This window comes from Oncorhynchus keta, chromosome 14 (assembly GCF_023373465.1).
Source record: "Oncorhynchus keta strain PuntledgeMale-10-30-2019 chromosome 14, Oket_V2, whole genome shotgun sequence".
In the NCBI taxonomy this organism is placed as follows: domain Eukaryota; kingdom Metazoa; phylum Chordata; class Actinopteri; order Salmoniformes; family Salmonidae; genus Oncorhynchus; species Oncorhynchus keta.
Window position 1 is genome coordinate 25,657,309 of NC_068434.1, and position 22,140 is coordinate 25,679,448.

The 22,140-nt window shown below is 43.9% G+C and overlaps 1 protein-coding gene across 1 annotated transcript; it reads right to left on the bottom strand.

Moving 5' to 3' along the window:
• Nucleotides 1–12,740: 12,740 nt before the first annotated feature.
• LOC118393081 (serine/threonine-protein phosphatase PP1-gamma catalytic subunit A) lies at nucleotides 12,741–16,078 on the bottom strand. Its single transcript, XM_035785349.2, has 7 exons — nucleotides 15,615–16,078; nucleotides 15,001–15,132; nucleotides 14,665–14,895; nucleotides 14,409–14,513; nucleotides 14,003–14,226; nucleotides 13,772–13,906; nucleotides 12,741–13,415 (listed from the first exon to the last, which is right to left on the bottom strand). Exons 1-7 carry the CDS (start codon nucleotides 15,667–15,669, stop codon nucleotides 13,326–13,328), a joined length of 972 nt encoding a protein of 323 aa, XP_035641242.1. The 5' UTR covers nucleotides 15,670–16,078; the 3' UTR covers nucleotides 12,741–13,325.
• Between the last annotated feature and the right edge of the window lie 6,062 nt (nucleotides 16,079–22,140).

Below are 22,140 nucleotides of genomic sequence, written 5' to 3' on the forward strand. Positions count from 1 at the left end.
GTACAGATCTACTCTTACTGAAACATATCTCTTGTTGGCCTATCCCTCTTTACTGGTACAGATCTACTCTTACTGAAACATATCTCTTGTTGGCCTATCCCTCATTACTGGTACAGATCTACTCTTACTGAAACATATCTCTTGTTGGCCTATCCCTCATTACTGGTACAGATCTACTCTTACTGAAACATATATCTTGTTGGCCTATCCCTCTTTACTGGTACAGATCTACTCTTACTGAAACATATCTCTTGTTGGCCTATCCCTCATTACTGGTACAGATCTACTCTTACTGAAACATATCTCTTGTTGGCCTATCCCTCATTACTGGTACAGATCTACTACTCACACCACCCATCATCACTGCCTCAGCATGCCAATTTATGCACTACTCTAAGCCTGGAAACCTCAACCTGCCTCTCTCGCATAGGACATTTCTGATCCCCAGCCCATGGACACTCCTACAATTAACACATACCACTACTTTCTCCAATGCTACACATTCCTTTGACTCATGCCCTTCTGCACACTTATCACACCTAGGAACCTCCTTCCTACACACAGCTGCCACATGCCCATAAGCTTTTTATTTATTTTATTTTTTAATTTAACCAGGTAGGCTAGTTGAGAACAAGTTCTCATTTACAACTGCGACGTGGCCAAGATAAAGCATAGCAGTGTGAACAGACAACAACACAGAGTTACACATGGAGTAAACAATAAACAAGTCAATAACACAGTAGAAAAAAAGAAAAAAAAGATTCTATATACATTGTGTGCAAAGGGCATGAGGTAGGCGAATAATTACAATTTTGCAGATTAACACTGGAGTGATAAATTATCAGATGGTCATGTGCAGGTAGAGATACTGGTGTGCAAAAGAGCAGAAAAGTAAATAAATAAAAACAGTATGGGGATGAGGTCGGTAAATTGGGTGGGCTATTTACCGATGGACTATGTACAGCTGCAGCGATCGGTTAGCTGCTCAGATAGCAGATGTCTAAAGTTGGTGAGGGAGATAAAAGTCTCCAACTTCAGCGATTTTTGCAATTTGTTCCAGTCACAGGCAGCAGAGAACTGGAAGGAAAGGCGGCCAAATGGAGGTGTTGGCTTTAGGGATGATCAGTGAGATACACCTGCTATAGCGCGTGCTACGGGTAGGTGTTGCCATCATGACCAGTGAACTGAGATAAGGCGGAGCTTTACCTAGCATGGACTTGTAGATGACCTGGAGCCAGTGGGTCTGGCGACGAATATGTAGCGAGGGCCAGCCGACTAGAGCATACGGGTCGCAGTGGTGGGTGGTATAAGGTGCTTTAGTAACAAAACGGATGGCACTGTGATAAACTGCATCCAGTTTGCTGAGTAGAGTATTGGAAGCTATTTTGTAGATGATATCGCCGAAGTCGAGGATCGGTAGGATAGTCAGTTTTACTAGGGTAAGTTTGGCGGCGTGTGTGAAGGAGGCTTTGTTGCGGAATAGAAAGCCGACTCTAGATTTGATTTTAGATTGGAGATGTTTGATATGAGTATGGAAGGAGAGGTTACAGTCTAGCCAGACACCTAGGTACTTATAGATGTCCACATATTCTAGGTCGGAACCATCCAGGATGGTGATGCTAGTCGGGCATGCGGGTGCAGGCAGCGAACGGTTGAAAAGCATGCATTTGGTTTTACTAGCGTTTAAGAGCAGTTGGAGGCCACGGAAGGAGTGTTGTATGGTATTGAAGCTCGTTTGGAGGTTAGATAGCACAGTGTCCAAGGAAGGGGTGGTCCTTCTGTGGCTCAGTTGGTAGAGCATGGCGCTTGTAACGCCAGGGTAGTGGGTTCGATTCCCGGGACCACCCATATGTAGAATGTATGCACACATGACTGTAAGTCGCTTTGGATAAAAGCGTCAGCTAAATGGCATATATTATTGGAGTTAGAGCTACAGGATGCAAATTTCTGCTTTCCTGACTGACTGCGTGTATTGGTTCCTGACTTCCCTGAACCGTTGCATATCGCGGGGACTATTCGATGCTATTGCAGTCCGCCACAGGATGTTTTTGTGCTGGTCGAGGGCAGTCAGGTCTGGAGTGAACCAAGGGCTATATCTGTTCTTAGTTCTACATTTTTTGAACGGAGCATGCTTATCTAAGATGGTGAGGAAGTTACTTTTAAAGAATGACCAGGCATCCTCAACTGATGGGATGAGGTCAATATCCTTCCAGGATACCCAGGCCAGGTCGATTAGAAAGGCCTGCTCGCAGAAGTGTTTTAGGGAGCGTTTGACAGTGATGAGGGGTGGTCGTTTGACTGCGGACCCGTAGCGGATACAGGCAATGAGGCAGTGATCGCTGAGATCCTGGTTGAAGACAGCAGAGGTGTATTTGGAGGTACGTCTATGAGGGTGCCCTTGTTTACAGATTTAGGGTTGTACCTGGTGGGTTCTTTGATGATTTGTGTATGAACTCATATTGTTAATCAGATATAATAAAACAAAGTATTTGTTTACTTAGTTACAGATCTATTTAAAATGGGGATATTGTTTATTCATAATAATTCTAACAGCTTGACACCTGTAATAACGTAATGTATTCGGTACAAAAGCTCTTACGGGATAACTTATATATCCTAACATCACTTTGTCAGGCAGACACAACATCAAAACTCAAAAGAACAGACAATGACTCTTCTGTTTCACCACCGTCTGCGTCGCACCAAAAGACAAGCATCACAAACACCAGGAATCGTCCCCTTCAGTTGGTCAATTTTAACTTTTATTGCTACCCCAAGTAATCGCTCCTTTCAAAGGTGCCATTTTCTTGAGAGCAAAACAATTCACATTTCTTGGCACCTCCTTGTGGCAGTAATGGAAAATGTCTACTTCGAGGCCCACCAGACTTTAAAATTGGGGACCCCTTTTCACATCGTCTGTCTGCTAATGCTACCCAGTCAGTTCTGTCAAGAGTGGTTTAAAGTGGCAATATTTCAATAATAAAGTCAACTTTTTGTGTGAAGAAAGTCAGTTATATTAAGACTAATGTAAGGGATTTGGTTATCTTCAATAAAATGTTATGAAAATGGTGGGTAAACTGCGTTTAGTTGCGTTTACCCTCCACTAGGCCTACACCCCTGCCGGTAGCCTACCCTCTCAGCAGAGGCACCCATGAACACACGTAGTTTATGAGTTGTCCATAATTCATGAGTTGAATGCTTGGAGTCTTCACAGATCCTGTAACATAAAACACCAAATTTCTTTCCTTACATTAATGGCATGACCGTGTTATTTTTTAATTATTTAAATTATTAATAATGATCAATTATTTAACAATTGAATTAGAACATTGAACTTAAACCCTGCATGATTCCTGGATCTAAGTGTAACTATGGAAATAATACAGATACATAAATGGTCTACTTCTTCTGGCCACAGATGGCACAGACAACACCAATACATGCGCGCAGTAGAAAAACAAAGCAATGAGCCTCTAAACAGCTGACTGACAAAAGCAAACAATGATAAATCAATGGATAAATCAAATGCATTGCAATAAAGGCTATTTTTATCAACAGCGCATGGCAAACAAATGGTGAAAATGTTGACTGAACAAAATGATAAATGCAACATGTAAAGTGTTGATCCCATGTTTCATAAGCTGAAATAAAAGATCCCAGGAATGTTCCATAGGTACAAAAATGTTATTTCTCTTAAATGTTGTGCACAAATTTGTTTACATCCATGTTAGTGAGCATTTACACAGGTGCACCTTGTGCTGGGGACAATCAAAGGCCACTATAAAATGTGCAGTTTTGTCACATAACACAATGCCACAGATGTCTAAAGTTTTGAGGGAGCATGCAATCAGCATGCTGACTGCAGGAATGTCCACCAGAGCTGTTGCCAGAGAATTGAATGTCGTTTTAGAGAATTTTTCAGTACGTCCAACCGGGCCTGACAACCGCAGACCACGTGTAACCACGCCCATCCAGGACCTTCACATCCATGATAATGCATGGTCCTATGTTGCAAGGATATGTACATAATTCCTGGAACCTGAAAATGTCCCAGTTATTTAATGGCTTGCACAATCACCAGACATGTCACCCACTGAGCATGTTGGGATGCTCTGGATCAATGTGTACGACTGCGCGTCCCAGTTCCTGCCAATATCCAGCAACTTCGCACAGCCAAGGTATCTGTGACCAACAGATGCATATCTGTGTTCCCAGTCATGTGAAATCCAGATTTGGGCCTAATTTCCAGCTTCCAAGAATTGTGTACATATCCTGACGGTGCCGGAGAAGATGGCTGATATTTTACGTGCTCCTAACCAATTGTGTTTTTATGTTTGTTTGTTTTTTTGCGTTATTTGTAACTTATTTTGCACATAATGTTGCTGCTACTGTCTCTTATGACCGAAAATAACTTCTGGACATCAGAACAGCGATTACTCACCATGAAATGGCAGAAGCTTTTTCCTTTAATGAGCCTGACGAGCCCATATTGAACGACATACTGCTTTCCCGGGAACGGGCCCAAATCGAATCAAATCAAATTTGATTTGTCACATACACATGGTTAGCAGATGTTAATGCGAGTGTAGCGAAATCCTTGTGCTTCTAGTTCCGACAATGCAGTGATAACCAACAAGTAATCTAACTAACAATTCCAAAACTACTGTCTTATACACAGTGTAAGGGGATAAGGAATATGTACATAAGGATATATGAATGAGTGATGGTACAGAGCAGTCCTTCTGTAGCTCAGTTGGTAGAGCATGGCGCTTGTAACGCCAGGGTAGTGGGTTCGATTCCCGGGACCACCCATACGTAGAATGTATGCACACATGACTGTAAGTCGCTTTGGATAAAAGCGTCTGCTAAATGGCATATATTATTATTATTACTATGGTATAGAGTACAGTATATACATATGAGATGAGTATGTAGACAAAGTAAACAAAGTGGCATAGTTAAAGTGGCTAGTGATACATGTATTACATAAGGATGCAGTCAATGATGTAGAGTACAGTATATACGTATGCATATGAGATGAATAATGTAGGGTAAGTAACATTATATAAGGTAGCATTGTTAAAAGTGGCTAGTGATATATTTACATAATTTCCCATCAATTCCCATTATTAAAGTGGCTGGAGTAGGGTCAGTGTCAATGACAGTGTGTTGGCAGCAGCCACTCAATGTTAGTGGTGGCTGTTTAACAGTCTGATGGCCTTGAGATAGAAGCTGTTTTTCAGTCTCTCGGTCCCAGCTTTGATGCACCTGTACTGACCTCGCCTTCTGGATGATAGCGGGGTGAACAGGCAGTGGTTGACGCCAGGACAGCGGAGTCAATCACCACCTTCCGGAGACACCTGAAACCCCACCTCTTCAAGGAATACCTAGGATAGGGTAAGTAAGGGTAAGTAATCCTTCTCACCCCCCTTTCTCCCCCAACAAGATTTAGATGCAAGTGGCTGTTCCACTGGTTGTCATAAGGTGTATGCACCAATTTGTAAGTCGCTCTGGATAAGAGCGTCTGCTAAATGACTTAAATGTAAATGTAAATGTAAATGTTCAGGTGGTTGATGTCCTTGATGATCTTTATGGCCTTCCTGTAACATCGGTTGGTGTAGGTGTCCTGGAGGGCAGGTAGTTTGCCCCCGGTGATGCGTTGTGCAGACCTCACTACCCTCTGGAGAGCCTTACGGTTGAGGGCGGAGCAGTTGCCGTACCAGGCGGTGATACAGCCCGCCAGGATGCTCTCGATTGTGCATCTGTAGAAGTTTGTGAGCGCTTTTGGTGACAAGCCGAATTTCTTCAGCCTCCTGAGGTTGAAGAGGCGCTGCTGCGCCTTCTTCACGACGTTGTCAGTGTGAGTGGACCAATTCAGTTTGTCTGTGATGTGTATGCCGAGGAACTTAAAACTTGCTACCCTCTCCACTACTGTTCCATCGATGTGGATAGGGGGGTGTTCCCTCTGCTGTTTCCTGAAGTCCACAATCATCTCCTTAGTTTTGTTGACGTTGAGTGTGAGATTATTTTCCTGACACCACACTCCGAGGGCCCTCACCTCCTCCCTGTAGGCCGTCTCGTCGTTGTTGGTAATCAAGCCTACCACTGTTGTGTCGTCCGCAAACTTGATGATTGAGTTGGAGGCGTGCTTGGCCACGCAGTCGTGGGTGAACAGGGAGTACAGGAGAGGGCTCAGAACGCACCCTTGTGGGGCCCCCGTGTTGAGGATCAGCGGGGAGGAGATGTTGTTGCCTACCCTCACCACCTGGGGGCGGCCCGTCAGGAAGTCCAGTACCCAGTTGCACAGGGCGGGGTCGAGACCCAGGGTCTCGAGCTTGATGACGAGCTTGGAGGGTACTATGGTGTTGAATGCCGAGCTGTAGTCGATGAACAGCATTCTCACATAGGTATTCCTCTTGTCCAGGTGGGTTAGGGCAGTGTGCAGTGTGGTTGAGATTGCATCGTCTGTGGACCTATTTGGGCGGTAAGCAAATTGGAGTGGGTCTAGGGTGTCAGGTAGGGTGGAGGTGATATGGTCCTTGACTAGTCTCTCAAAGCACTTCATGATGACGGAAGTGAGTGCTACGGGGCGGTAGTCGTTTAGCTCAGTTACCTTAGCTTTCTTGGGAACAGGAACAATGGTGGCCCTCTTGAAGCATGTGGGAACAGCAGACTGGTATAGGGATTGATTGAATATGTCCGTAAACACACCGGCCAGCTGGTCTGCGCATGCTCTGAGGGCGCGGCTGAGGATGCCGTCTGGGCCTGCAGCCTTGCGAGGGTTAACACGTTTAAATGTCTTACTCACCTCGGCTGCAGTGAAGGAGAGACCGCATGTTTTCGTTGCAGGCCGTGTCAGTGGCACTGTATTGTCCTCAAAGCGGGCAAAAAAGTTATTTAGTCTGCCTGGGAGCAAGACATCCTGGTCCGTGACTGGGCTGGTTTTCTTCTTGTAGTCCGTGATTGACTGTAGACCCTGCCACATGCCTCTTGTGTCTGAGCCGTTGAATTGAGATTCCACTTTGTCTCTGTACTGACGCTTAGCTTGTTTAATAGCCTTGCGGAGGGAATAGCTGCATTGTTTATATTCGGACATGTTACCAGACACCTTGCCCTGATTAAAAGCAGTGGTTCGCGCTTTCAGTTTCACGCGAATGCTGCCATCAATCCACGGTTTCTGGTTTGGGAATGTTTTTATCGTTGCTATGGGAACGACATCTTCGACGCACGTTCTAATGAACTCGCACACCGAATCAGCGTATTCGTCAATATTTTCATCTGACGCAATACGAAACATGTCCCAGTCCACGTGATGGAAGCAGTCTTGGAGCGTGGAGTCAGCTTGGTCTGACCAGCGTTGGACAGACCTCAGCGTGGGAGCCTCTTGTTTTAGTTTCTGCCTGTAGGCAGGGATCAGCAAAATGGAGTCGTGGTCAGCTTTTCCGAAAGGGGGGCGGGGCAGGGCCTTATATGCGTCGCGGAAGTTAGAGTAACAATGATCCAAGGTTTTACCACCCCTGGTTGCGCAATCGATATGCTGATAAAATTGAGGGAGTCTTGTTTTCAGATTAGCTCTGTTAAAATCCCCAGCTACAATGAATGCAGCCTCCGGATAAATGGTTTCCAGTTTGCAAAGAGTTAAATAAAGTTCGTTCAGAGCCATCGATGTGTCTGCTTGGGGGGGGGGGATATACGGCTGTGATTATAATCGAAGAGAATTCTCTTGGAAGATAATGCGGTCTACATTTGATTGTGAGGAATTCTAAATCAGGTGAACAGAAGGATTTGAGTTCCTGTATGTTTCCTTCATCACACCATGTCTCGTTAGTCATGAGGCATACGCCCCCGCCACTCTTCTTACCAGAAAGATGTTTGTTTCTGTCGGCGGGATGCGTGGAGAAACCCGTTGGCTGCACCGCATCGGATAGCGTCTTCCCAGTAAGCCATGTTTCCGTGAAGCAGAGAACGTTGCAGTCTCAGATGTCCCTCTGGAATGCCACCCTTGCTCGGATTTCGTCAACCTTGTTGTCAAGAGACTGGACATTGGCAAGAAGAATGCTGGGGAGTGGTGCGCGATGTGCCCTTTTTCGGAGTCTGACCAGAACACCGCCTCGTTTCCCTCTTTTTCAGAGTCGTTTCCTTGGGTCACTGCATCCGTTGTCCTGTTTGTAAGGCAGAACACAGGATCCGCGTCGCGGAAAACATATTCTTGGTCGTACTGATGGTGAGTTGACGCTGATCTTATGTTCAGTAGTTCTTCTCGACTGTATGTAATGAAACCTAAGATGACCTGGGGTACTAATGTAAGAAATAACACGTAAAAAAACAAAAAACTGCATAGTTTCCTAGGAATGCGAAGCGAGGCGGCCATCTCAGTCGGCGCCGGAACTGACAAATCCCTGTCATTTGCGTGAAGCCTTCTGAGAATTCGTAGGCGATCTAATAAAATCCCCCCTGCCTTCCGTTCTACTAGCTAACCATTGGAAAATAAAATTGACGATCTACGAGGAAGATTAACCTACCAATGGGACATTATTACCTGTAATATCTTATGCTTCACGGAGTTGTGGCTGATCGACGACATTATCAACATACAGCTGGCTGGTTATACGCTGTATCGGCATGATAGAACAGCGGCATCTGGTAAAAAAACGGGTGGCGGACTATGCATATATGTAAACAATAGCTGGTACACGATATCTACGGAAATGTTGAGGTTTTGCTCGCCTGAGGTAGAGTATCTCATGATAAGCTGTAGACCACACTATCTACCTAGAGTTTCAATCTGTATTTTCCGTAGCTGTCTACATACCACCACAGACCGATGCTGGCACTAAGACCGCACTCAATGAGCTGTATTCCGCCATAAGCAAACAGGAAAACGCTCAACCAGAGGCGGCGCACCTGTGGCCGGGGACTTTAATGCAGGGAAACTTTAATCTGTTTCACCAAATTTCTGTCAGCATGTTAAATGTGCAACCTGAGGGAATTATAACTCTGGACCACCTTTACTCCACACACAGAGACGCGTACAAATCTCTCCCTCACTCTCCATTTGACAAATCTGACCATAATTCCATCCTCCTGATTCCTGCTTACAAGCAAAAATTAAAGCAGGAAGAACCAGTGACTAGATCAATAAAAGTGGTCAGATGAAGCAGATGATAATCATCAATAAGTGCATTGTTGACGTCATCCCCACAGCGACCGTACCCCAACCAGAAGCCATGGATTACAGGCAACATCCGCACTGAGCTAAAAGCTAGAGCTGCCGCTTTCAAGGAGTGGGACTCTAAACCGGAAGATTATAAGAAATCCCGCTATGCCATCCGACGATCCATCAAACAAGAAAAGTGTCAATACGGGACTAAGACCGAATCATACTACACCGGCTCCGACGCCCGTCGGATGTGGCAGGGTTTGCAAACCATTACAGACTACAAAGGGAAACACAGCCGAGAGCTGCCCAGTGACACAAGACTACCAGGCGAGCAAAACTACTTCTATGCTCGCTTCGAGGCAAATAACACTGAAACATTCATGAGAGCACCAGCTGTTCCGGACGACTGTGTGATCACGCTCTCCGCAGCCGCTGTGAATAAGACCTTTAAACAGGTCAACATTCACAAGGCCGCAGGGCCAGACAGATTACCAGGACGTGTACTGTGAGCGTGCGCTGACCAACTGGCAAGTGTCTTCGCTGACATTTTCAACCTCTCCCTGTCTGAGTCTGTAATACCAACATGTTTTAAGCAGACCACCATAGTCCTTGTGCCCAAGAACACTAAGGTAATCTGCCTAAATGACTACCTACCCGTAGCACTCACGTCTGTAGCCATGAAGTGCTTTGAAAGGCTGGTCATGGCTCACAGCAACACCATTTTCCAAGAAACCCTAGACCCACTCCAATTTGCATACTGCCCTAACAGATCCACAGATGATGCAATCTCCATTGCACTCCACACTGCCCTTTCTCACCTGGACAAAAGGAACACCTATGCGAGAATGCTATTCATTGACTACAGCTCAGCATTCAACACCACAGTGCCCTCAAAGTTCATCAATAAGCTAAGGACCCTGGGACTAGACACCTCCCTCTGCACCTGGATCCTGGACTTCCTGATGGGCCACCCCCAGGTGGTAATGGTACGTAACAACATATCCGCCACACTGATCCTCAACACAGGGGCCCCTCAGGGGTGCGTGCTCAATCCCCTCCTGTACTCCCTGTTCACTCATGACTGCACGGCCAGGCACGACTACAACACCATCATTAAGTTTGCAGATGACACAACGTCGAGACAGCCTATAGGGAGGTCAAAGACCTGGCCGTGTGGTGCCAGGACAAAAACCTCTCCCTCAACGTAATCAAGACAAAGGAGATGATTGTGGACTACAGGAAAAGGAGGACCGAGCACGCCCCCATTCTCATCGAGGCTGTAGTGGAGCAGGTTGAGAGCTTCAAGTTCCTTGGTGTCCACATCACCAACAACCTAACATGGTCCAAGCACACAAAGACAGTCATGAAGTGGGCAAGACAAAACCTATTCCTCCTCAGGAGACTGAAAAGATTTGTCATGAGTCCTCAGATCCTCAAAAAGTTCTACAGTTGCACCATCGAGAGCATCCTAACTGTTTGCATCACTGCCTGGTATGGCAACTGCTCGGCTTCCGACCCCAAGGCACTACAGAGGGTAGTGCGTACGGCCCAGTACATCATTGGGGCCAAGCTTCCTGCCATCCAGGACCTCTATACCAGGCGGTATCAGAGGAAGGCCCTAAAAAAATCCAGCCACCCTAGTAGTAAACTGTTCTCTCTGCTACCGCACGGCAAGCGGAACCAGAGCACCAAGTCTAGGTCCAAGAGGCTTCTAAATAGCTTCTACCCCCAAGCCATAAGATTCCTGAACATCTAATTAATGCCCCCCACCCTTTACACCGCTGCTTCTACCTACATGTACATATTACCTCAATTACCTCGAGATTCCTGAACATGTAATTAATGCTCCCCCCCTTTACACCGCTGCTTCTACCTACATGTACATATTACCTCAATTACCTCGACTAACCGATGCCCCCGCAAATTGCCTCTGTACCGCTACCCCCTGTATATAGTCTTGCTATTGTTATTGCTGCACTTAAAACTACTTGTTACTTGTTACAAAAACCTCTCCCTCAACGTGATCAGGACAAAGGAGATGATTGACAAAGGAGATTATTTCTGATACATATTTTTTAAACTGAATTGTTAGTTAGGGGCTTGTAAACAAGCAATTCACTGTAAGGTCTACTACACCTGTTGTATTTGGCGCATGTGACTAATACAATTTGAGTTGGTTAATTTATCTTCATTGAATAATTTCCTTATATGAACTGTAACTCAGTAAAATCTTTGAAATTGTTACGTTTATATTTTCGTTCAGTGTTCAAAGGAAAATATATGCTTTTAAAGGAGCTCAGCTGAGGCCAAATTCAGCACTACTGAGTGGACAGCACAGTGGACAGGGAGATGGTATGTGCAGCCACGTAGAAATAATAAATAATATTTTTGCAGGAATCTCCTTGCGAATGATTTTGCCGAAGATTGTATCACCGCCGGGCTGGGCAACCTGAGCTTTTGCTATCTCAAAGCTTTAATTTTCATAGTGATCAAATGTAAAACATATTTACCAATGCATTTTAAACTAATTTAATGGATAAATTAGCATTATTTAGAGACCCCCCAAAGTTTTGTTGCATTTAGGGGAGCGGTCTCATTTAATTTTTTAGCAAGTCAGTTAAGTCAGTTAAGAACAAATTCTTATTTACAATGACGGCCTAAGAGCAGTGGGTTAACTGCCTTGTCAAGGGGCAGAACGACAGATTTTTACCTTGTCAGCTCGGGGATTCGATCTAACAACCTTCCAGTTCCTGGCCCAACGCTCTATCCACTAGGCTACCTGCCACTCATTCAGGGAAGCTGATCCCCCACTGGCTCCACTGTAATTCACACCCTGCTTTATCTTTCATATCAGCAATAAATAATAAAATAAAAGGTTAAATTACTACAAACCTTTATAGGGTTAGGGCTCCCACATGGCCATAGTTCCATGTTAGCTATCTGCATCTCTGAACACCTGTGTGTAAACAAAGACTGACACCACTGACGTGTTGTCACCGAAAAATACAGTCAGCTCCAACTGTTAAAAGTGTACAGTAAGTGTATATTTTGCATTTGGAAATTATTTTGATGTGATATGACAACGACGTTATGTTTCTAGAACCATACAGCAACTGAGAATCGATTTCACGGTTAGATGGAGTATTTGGCTGTTATGGCTGCCAGAGCCAATTAGTCTCTGAACATGTTAAGGTCCTTGTACTATAAGGATTGATGTTAGGCTCCTTTAGTCCATAAGTGTCTTTCACATCACATATCGTAGCTAGTAATGCAATAAGGCACGAGGGGGTGTGGTAAAAGGTCAATATACCACAGCTTCAGGCTGTTCTGATGCACAACACGGAGTGCCTGAATACAGCCCTTAGCCGTGGTATATTGGCCATATACCACAAATATAAATTGGTTACCAACATAATTAGAGCAGTAACAAGAAATGTTTTGTCATACCCAGTTAATCAGCATTCAGGACCTGAACCACTGTTTATAATAAAACATATATGGCAGTAATTAATTCAAGGTTGAGCTTACCTTGTAATCCTCAAATAATTGATGAAGGAGCATGATGCTAATACAATTCAAATGCCAATTTCCCCCTAAAAGTTTATTAGAAAGATTTAGTCAACATTACAAGAATGCTTTATTTCTTCATTTAATTGAGCACAAGACTTGTTTTAAAAATGGTGAAGATGCAGGAGCAGAGTGAGGATTCAATGTCCTATGATAAAGAAAGTTATACAGAAATAAACAACTAAGTGTCTTGTGATATTTCCATAGTTGTTTTAAGAACCATTAATTGCATTATTGACATTGACAGTGAGAAACAGGTGGTGACAGAAATTGATGAAACATGAAATGAAAAAAATAGTGAAACAACTCTGCACAGCTTCAAACAAGGCATTTCTGTGCATTATCAGCCATATTGTTACATTGTTCCTGGTTGAACAGTCATATGTGGCAAAGACTAGTTGCAATGGAGTGCAAAACACCTGAGGTTTTCATGGTGACATATCCATTTACCCTTGTGGACAAAACAACAAAACATTTTGCTTTCATCAGGTTGGAGTGGATATCTTTTCAGTATTGGCAGCACAAAGGGCAACCAACCCTTCAGACGCGAAAGACAAAAGCAGAATAGAGAGCAGGACATAAGTCCACTCATGCCACCTCATTTCTTTCCTTGCTTGGTGACCATGTTCCGTGGGGGTGTGACTGGACGGCTGCCATTTGGCTTCTTCTTCTCAGCGGGCTTCAAAATCTACAAGTGGAATGGACACAAGTAATCCAACCTAAGATTATGTTTTGCCCAGTGCAATAGTCTTTACATCGTACAGTTTGACATAATGCCGAGATTGGTTATAGCGTTAAGATCTCCATACACTAGTACTAATACAATCATTGACACATTTACATTCCCGCGATAAGACAGAGTACATTCATGATGGTCCTTCTGTAGCTCAGTTGGTAGAGCATGGCGCTTGTAACGCCAGGGTAGTGGGTTCGATTCCCGGGACCACCCATACGTAGAATGTATGCACACATGACTGTAAGTCGCTTTGGATAAAAGCGTCTGCTAAATGGCATATACATCATACATCATGATGAAATACTCACCTGAAAAGAGCACATGAGGGTCTCATCCACACTCATCATAGCACCAGCATTGTCAAACTCCCCGCAGTAGTTGGGTGCTGAGAATAAAGTCACAAGCTGTCGCTTGGCGAAGAACTCATAGCCGTCCTCAACAACCTGCCGAAAAAACAACATTGATTATAGTTGGGTTAAAAATAAAAACAATGCATTCAACTCCAGACAATGTTGTACAGTGAAAGTATGCAGACATACCTGATGGGCGCGACAGATCAGATCCAAATCATGTTTGTGCAGGAACTTTGCCACAACTTCTGAGCCAAAAGTAAATGAGACGCCTCTGTCATTCTCTCCCCAGCCGAGGACATCCTTGTCTGGATCTGACCAGAGCAGGTCACACAGGAGGCCCTGGTCGGGGACGTCGGTGGGCCGCATGACGCGCCTGATCTGCTCCATGGACTGGAGGTCTGGTGACAACCCTGAGACACAGAAGGAGATTAACAGCAAGAATAAGGTTAATTGCCGTAAGAACTTGTTGGTAAATGAGAAGAAAATTGAAATCAAATCAAATAGTATTTCTCAATATCACAGCAATGTCTTAGTGTGTCCTAAAACAGGACCACTTCTCTTCATGTTTAAGGATTACTAAAATGCAACCTACCTCCATGGCAACAGAAGATCTTCTCATCAACAATGGCAGCAATAGGGAGGCAGTTAAAGCAATCTGTAAATGTTTTCCAGAGCTTGATGTTGTACCTTCTTTTACCTAGAATAATAAAATGTAATTTTAGGATGATAGTAAGCTAGGCAATGCGTATGACAGGAACCTATAACAAAATGCAATTTATGTAGATACAAAGACTATATTCTGTCAGAGTGCAGGGTTATGATTATTACAGCCACCACATATCACTCACACTCATCATAGAATCCATATATTCTGTTGATGGAGGCGCACTCATGATTCCCTCTCAGCAGGAAGAAGTTCTCCGGGTATTTGATTTTGTAGGCCAGAAGCAGACAGATGGTCTCCAGAGACTGCTTCCCCCTGTCCACATAGTCTCCCAGAAATAGGTAGTTGCTCTCAGGAGGGAAGCCCCCATACTCAAACAGCCTCAATAGGTCGTAATATTGCCCATGGATGTCACCTGCAGAAGGCAAATGATTTCATCTTCAAGTTCTACACATCCCTCATTGGGATAGAAGACACATCATGTAACAGTTATGTTCACCAAATATTGATGATTACTCACCACAGATCTTGAGGGGGGCTTCAAGTTCAAGAAGGATAGGTTGGCTGAGAAATATCTCCCTGGACTTGAGGCACAATCCTCGGATCTCGTTCTCCTGCAGCTGCACATTCTTACCAGGCTTTGCTCCCCTGACTTAAAATGAAACAATCCTGATGAATCTACAAGCAAAGATACAGTATCTACCTAGTTCGACATCATACTCATTGCCATGTTGTCTGGATATGGGTGTGAGTGGTGACCATCATTTCAGATTTCTCATGTTATTGACTTAATCGTCCACTGACTGACTGGGGCAGCTAGTAATTGACTGAGACAGTGCCCTGGATAATGTAGCTAAAGTAACGTTAGTTACATAGCTAGCTAACTACTTTGAATGAACATGTCTTAATGTTTCGATCGGGACAAATGTCAGGTTAACATTAAATAGTTAGATATGGGCAACAGCCTTAACTAATGTTAGCTAGTTACTAGCTAACTTTAGCTTAGCTAGCTAGCTACCGATAGCCAGAGCCAACCTGCGTCAACAACTAACGCGTTATCTAGCTAAGGCTTGCCACCAGTCATCTAACGAAGTAAACATAATATTGCATAAATAAGATGTACTCCTTCCTTACCTTCTAAAAGACGCTGGATGATACTGTCTATGTTGAGTTTGTCAACATCGGCCATGGCGACGTAGAAAAAAATGGCTGAGTGAGCTGCAAATCTAGTGCTGGTTAGCTAACGTTAGCTAGTGGTGGCTACGATTGGCTAGTTTCACTAAATTGCTGGTTCCAAGAACGTGTAGAAATGACACCCTGTTATTTGGTTATCATACAAAGTTATATTATACCTAGCTAACTACTTCAACATCTTAGTGTTATACAAAACACCTAATATTAACCGTCTACCGGGACAAAATAAACGTTAGCCTATCTATTAGCCGTTAACGATGCCCTCTGATCTAGCCACACCCACTATCCTACTTCAGAGGAATTTGCCCGAACAACCTTCTGGGTGGATTTGATGGACGCTGCCATCTACTATGCTGGCCTAAGATAAACTACCCCCTAGGTGTGCCACACCGTGACATCCGTGCATGGCTTCTGCCACAGTACCAGCCTCCTCCCTAAATATTTCAGCCTCCGTAGAACTTGATTGTCAATGACAATTTAATTACTGTGATTTTCCTCTTCCCCAGAAGAACTGATTATTTTACTAATAGCCAAGTTTAGATTTGAGAGGAGCATGCGTCTGGTAACAATAACAATTTCAGACACCTCATTACTTGTAATTGACCATTCGTGTTTTTGTTGCAATATTTGTATTGATAAATCTAAGGTTTTCAAGTGCACATCCTTGTTCACAGGTCAAAACATTTGTGGAATTTCTGAACAAGATTACAAATCCACACTGTTGTGAAGCTAGACTCTCTAGATGATTTTAGAACGTGTATGTACAGTTCAATTCATCTGATAGATCATACTTAGTTACAATTGGATCTATATCCTGTATGAAAATGGATTATATGCGTATAACCTGAAAATCCTTTATTTACAAGATGATCATGCCCATATCAAACATTTCCAGATAGCTTTGATGCGCAGCGGGGCGAAGTAACAGAAGAGATGCAAGGACAGTTAGCAAGAGATGGATTTATTCCTGGCCCTTCTCTTAATGTGTGATGATGTAGATCAGATTCTTGTAGTCCAGGTGTCCAGCCACATCTGGAGGGAAGAAGGTGAGGACCAAGGTGCAGCGTGGTAAGTGTTCATTTTAATGGTAAAACTGAACACTATCAAACAAGCAACAAAAGAACAACCGAAACAGCTCCATCAGGTGTAAACACACTAAAAACAGAAAATAACTACCCAAAAAAGGCTACCTAAGTATGGTTCTCAATCAGAGACAACGATAGACAGCTGCCTCTGATTGAGAACCACACCCGGCCAAACAACACAGAAATAAAAAAGATAGAAAATGAACATAGAATGCCCACCCTAGTCACACCCTGGCCTAACCAAAATAGAGAATAAAAACCTCTCTATGGCCAGGGCGTGACAGCGGTGAACATCTGCTCCATCTGAAGGAATAGATCACAAAGCCTGTTTGAGAATATTATGAAAGTGGTTTTGCTTAGTATGTAAAAAAAAATATCAGTGATGATGGTTCTAAACTTTTCGCAGGAGAACCCATCTGCCTGGGTTGTTAACATCTCAAATCGAATTGTATTGGCCACAAACACGTGTTTAGCAGATGTTATTGTGGGTGTAACGAAATGCGTGTATTTCTAGCTCCAACAGTGCAGTAATATCTAACAAGTAATATCTAACAATTTCACAGCAATACACACAAATCTAAAGTAAGGAATGGAATTAAGAATATAATATTTGAACAAGCAATGTCAGAGCGGCATAGAATAAGACACTGTTACACTGTTATTTTATTATTATATATATATTTTCACCTTTATTTAACCAGGTAGGCAAGTTGAGAACAAGTTCTCATTTACAATTGTGCCCTGGCCAAGATAAAGCAAAGCAGTTCGACACATACAACAACACAGAGTTACACATGGAGTAAAACAAACATACAGTCAATAATACAGTTGAAAGATAAGTCTATATAAGATGTGAGCAAATGAGGTGAGATAAGGGAGGTAAAGGCAAAAGGGCCATGGTGGCGAAGTAAATACAATATAGCAAGTAAAACACTGGAATGGTAGATTTGCAGTGGAAGAATGTGCAAAGTAGAGATAGAAATAATGGGGTGCAAAGGAGCAAAATAAATAAATACAGTAGGGGAAGAGGTAGTTTTTTGGGCTAAATTATAGATGGGCTATGTAAAGGTGCAGTAATCTGTGAGCTGCTCTGACAGCTGGTGCTTAAAGCTAGTGAGGGAGATAAGTGTTTCCAGTTTCAGAGAGTTTTGTAGTTCGTTCCATCATTGGCAGCAGAGAACTGGAAGGAGAGGCGGCCAAAGGAAGAATTGGTTTTGGGGGTGACCAGAGAGATATACAGTGCCTTGCGAAAGTATTCGGCCCCCTTGAACTTTGCGACCTTTTGCCACATTTCAGGCTTCAAACATAAAGATATAAAACTGTATTTTTTTGTGAAGTATCAACAACAAGTGGGACACAATCATGAAGTGGAACGACATTTATTGGATATTTCAAACTTTTTTAACAAATCAAAAACTGAAAAATTAGGCGTGCAAAATTATTCAGCCCCTTTACTTTCAGTGCAGCAAACTCTCTCCAGAAGTTCAGTGAGGATCTCTGAATGATCCAATGTTGACCTAAATGACTAATGATGATAAATACAATCCACCTGTGTGTAATCAAGTCTCCGTATAAATGCAACTGCACTGTGATAGTCTCAGAGGTCCGTTAAAAGCGCAGAGAGCATCATGAAGAACAAGGAACACACCAGGCAGGTCCGAGATACTGTTGTGAAGAAGTTTAAAGCCGGGTTTGGATACAAAAATATTTCCCAAGCTTTAAACATCCCAAGGAGCACTGTGCAAGCGATAATATTGAAATGGAAGGAGTATCAGACCACCGCAAATCTACCAAGACCTGGCCGTCCCTCTAAACTTTCAGCTCATACAAGGAGAAGACTGATCAGAGATGCAGCCAAGAGGCCCATGATCACTCTGGATGAACTGCAGAGATCTACAGCTGAGGTGGGAGACTCTGTCCATAGGACAACAATCAGTCATATATTGCACAAATCTGGCCTTTATGGAAGAGTGGCAAGAAGAAAGCCATTTCTTAAAGATATCCATAAAAAGTGTCGTTTAAAGTTTGCCACAAGCCACCTGGGAGACACACCAAACATGTGGAAGAAGGTGCTCTGGTCAGATGAAACCAAAATTGAACTTTTTGGCAAAAAAAGCAACACAGCTCATCACCCTGAACACACCATCCCCACTTTCAAACATGGTGGTGGCAGCATCATGGTTTGGGCCTGCTTTTCTTCAGCAGGGACAGGGAAGATGGTTAAAATTGATGGGAAGATGGATGGAGCCAAATACAGGACCATTCTGGAAGAAAACCTGATGGAGTCTGCAAAAGACCTGAGACTGGGACGGAGATTTGTCCTCCAACAAGACAATGATCCAAAACATAAAGCAAAATCTACAATGGAATGGTTCAAAAATAAACATATCCAGGTGTTAGAATGGCCAAGTCAAAGTCCAGACCTGAATCCAATCGAGAATCTGTGGAAAGAACTGAAAACTGCTGTTCACAAATGCTCTCCATCCAACCTCACTGAGCTCAAGCTGTTTTGCAAGGAGGAATGGGAAAAAATGTCAGTCTCTCGATGTGCAAAACTGATAGAGACATACCCTAAGCGACTTACAGCTGTAATCGCAGCAAAAGGTGGCGCTACAAAGTCTTAACTTAAGGGGGCTGAATAATTTTGCACGCCCAATCTTTCAGTTTTTGATTTGTTAAAAAACGTTGAAATATCCAATAAATGTCGTTCCAATTCATGATTGTGTCCCACTTGTTGTTGATTCTTCACAAAAAAATACAGTTTTATATCTTTATGTTTGTATCCTGAAATGTGGCAAAAGGTCGCAAAGTTCAAGGGGGCCAAATACTTTCGCATGGCACTGTACCTCCCGGAGCACGTGCTACAGGTGGGTGCTGCTATGGTGACCAGCGAGCTGAGTTAAGGGGGGACTTTACCTAGCAGGGGCTTGTAGATGACCTGGAGCCAGTGGATTTGGCGACGAGTATGAAGCGAGGGCCAGCCAACAAGAGTGTACAGGTCGCAGTGGTGGGTAGTATATGGGGCTTTGGTGACAAAACAGATGGCACTGTGATAGACTGCTTCCAATTTATTGAGTAGGGTATTGGAGGCTATTTGGTAAATGACATTGCCGAAGTCGAGGATCGGTAGGATGGTCAGTTTTACGAGGGTATGTTTGGCAGCATGAGTGAAGGATGCTTTGTTGCGAAATAGGAAGCCAATTCTAGGTTTAACTTGGGATTGGAGATGTTTGATGTGAGTCTGGAAGGAGAGTTTACAGTATAACCAGACACCTAGGTATTTGTAGTTGTCCACATATTCTAAGTCAGAACCGTCCAGAGTAGTGATGTTGGACGGGCGGGCAGGTGCAGGCAGCGATCGGTTGAAGAGCATGCATTTGGTTTTACTAATGTATTTAAGAGCAGTTGGAGGCCACGGAAGGAGAGTTGTATGGCATTGAGGCTCGCCTGGAGGGTTGTTAACACAGTGTCCAAAGAAGGGCCAGAAGTATACAGAACGGTGTCGTCTGCGTAGAGGTGCATCAGAGACTCACCAGCAGCAAGAGCGACATCATTGATGTATACAGAGAAGAGAGTCGGCCCAAGAATTGAACCCTGTGGCACCCCCATAGACTGCCAGAGGCCCGGACAACAGGCTCTCCGATTTGACACACTGAACTCTATCAGAGAAGTAGTTGGTGAACCAGGCGAGGCAATCATTTTTGAGAAACCAAGGCTATTGAGTCTGCCGATGAGGATGTGATGATTGACAGAGTCGAAAGCCTTGTCCAGGTTAATGAATACGGCTGCACAGTATTGTTTCTTATCGATGGCGGTTAAGATATCGTTTAGGACCTTGAGCATGGCTGAGGTGCACCCATGACCAGCTCTGAAACCAGATTGCATAACGGAGAAGGTGCGGTGGGATTCGAAATGGTCGGTAATCTGCTTGTTGAATTGGCTTTCAAAGACCTTAGAAAGGCAGGGTAGGATAGATATAGGTCTGTAGCAGTTTGGGTCAAGAGTGTCCCCCCTTTTGAAGAGGAGGATGACCGCAGCTGCTTTCCAATCTTTGGGAATCTCAGACGATACGAAAGAGAGGTTGAACAGGCTAGTAATAGGGGTTGCAACAATTATAATTTTAGAAAGAGAGGGTCCAGATTGTCTAGCCCGGCTGATTTGTAGGGGTCCAGATATTGCAGCTCTTTCAGAACATCAGCTGACTGGATTTGGGAGAAGGAGAAATGGGGAAGGCTTGGGCGAGTTGCTGTGGGGGTACAGTGTTGTTGACCGGGGTAGGGGTAGCCAGGTGGAAAGCTTCGCCAGCCGTATAAAAATGCTTATTGAAATTCTCAATTATAGTGGATTTATCGGTGGTGACAGAGTTTCCTATCCTCAGTGCAGTGGGCAGCTGGAAGGAGGTGTTCTTATTCTTCATGGACTTTACGGTGTCCCAGAACCTTTTTGAGTTTGTGTTGCAGGAAGCAAATTTCTGCTTGAAAAAGCTAGCCTTGGCTTTTCTAGCTGCCTGTGTATATTGGTTTCTAACTTCCCTGAAAAGTTGCATATCACGGGGGCTGTTCGATGCTAATTCAGAACATCATAGGATGTTTTTGTGTTGGTTAAGGGCAGTCAGGTCTGGAGAGAACCAAGGGCTATATCGGTTCCTGGTTCTAAATTTCTTGAATGGGGCATGCTTATTTAAGATGGTGAGGAAGGCATTTTTAAAAAGAGAAGAGTAGTAGTAGTTATTAGAAGTCTACATACAGTATGTACTGTATGTAGGATCTTAATTTGATTACTCTTTTGTTGCTGAGAATTTTCAGGAAATGCAGCAGGATATGCATATGTTTAATGTATTTGAGGTTTAAAAAGGCTTATTAGAGTCCTTTTGTCCGAACAAAATATCTATCAAACCCTGCAAAAATGTCCATGAATTATTATCCACATAATAATTCACGTTTCCAGGGCCTCCCGGGTGAAGCAGTGGTTAAGGGCGCTGTATTGCAGCGCCAACTGTGCCACCAGAGACTCTGGGTTCGCGCCCAGGCTCTGTCGTAACCGGCCGCGTCGCCCGGGTTAGGGAGGGGTTGGCCGGTAGGGATATCCTTGTCTCATCGTGCACCAGGGACTTCTGTGGCGGGCCGGGCGCAGTGCGCGCTAACCACGGTTGCCAGGTGCACGGTGTTTCCTCCGACACATTGGTGCAGCTGGCTTCCAGGTTGGATGCGTGCTGTGTTAAGAAGCAGTGCGGCTTGGTTGGGGTGTGTATCGGAGGACACATGACTTTAAACCTTTGTCTCTCCCGAGCCCGTACGGGAGTTGTAATATATAATAATAATAATAATAATAATAGCGATGAGATAAGATAGTAGCTACTAAAACAATTGGATACCACGAAA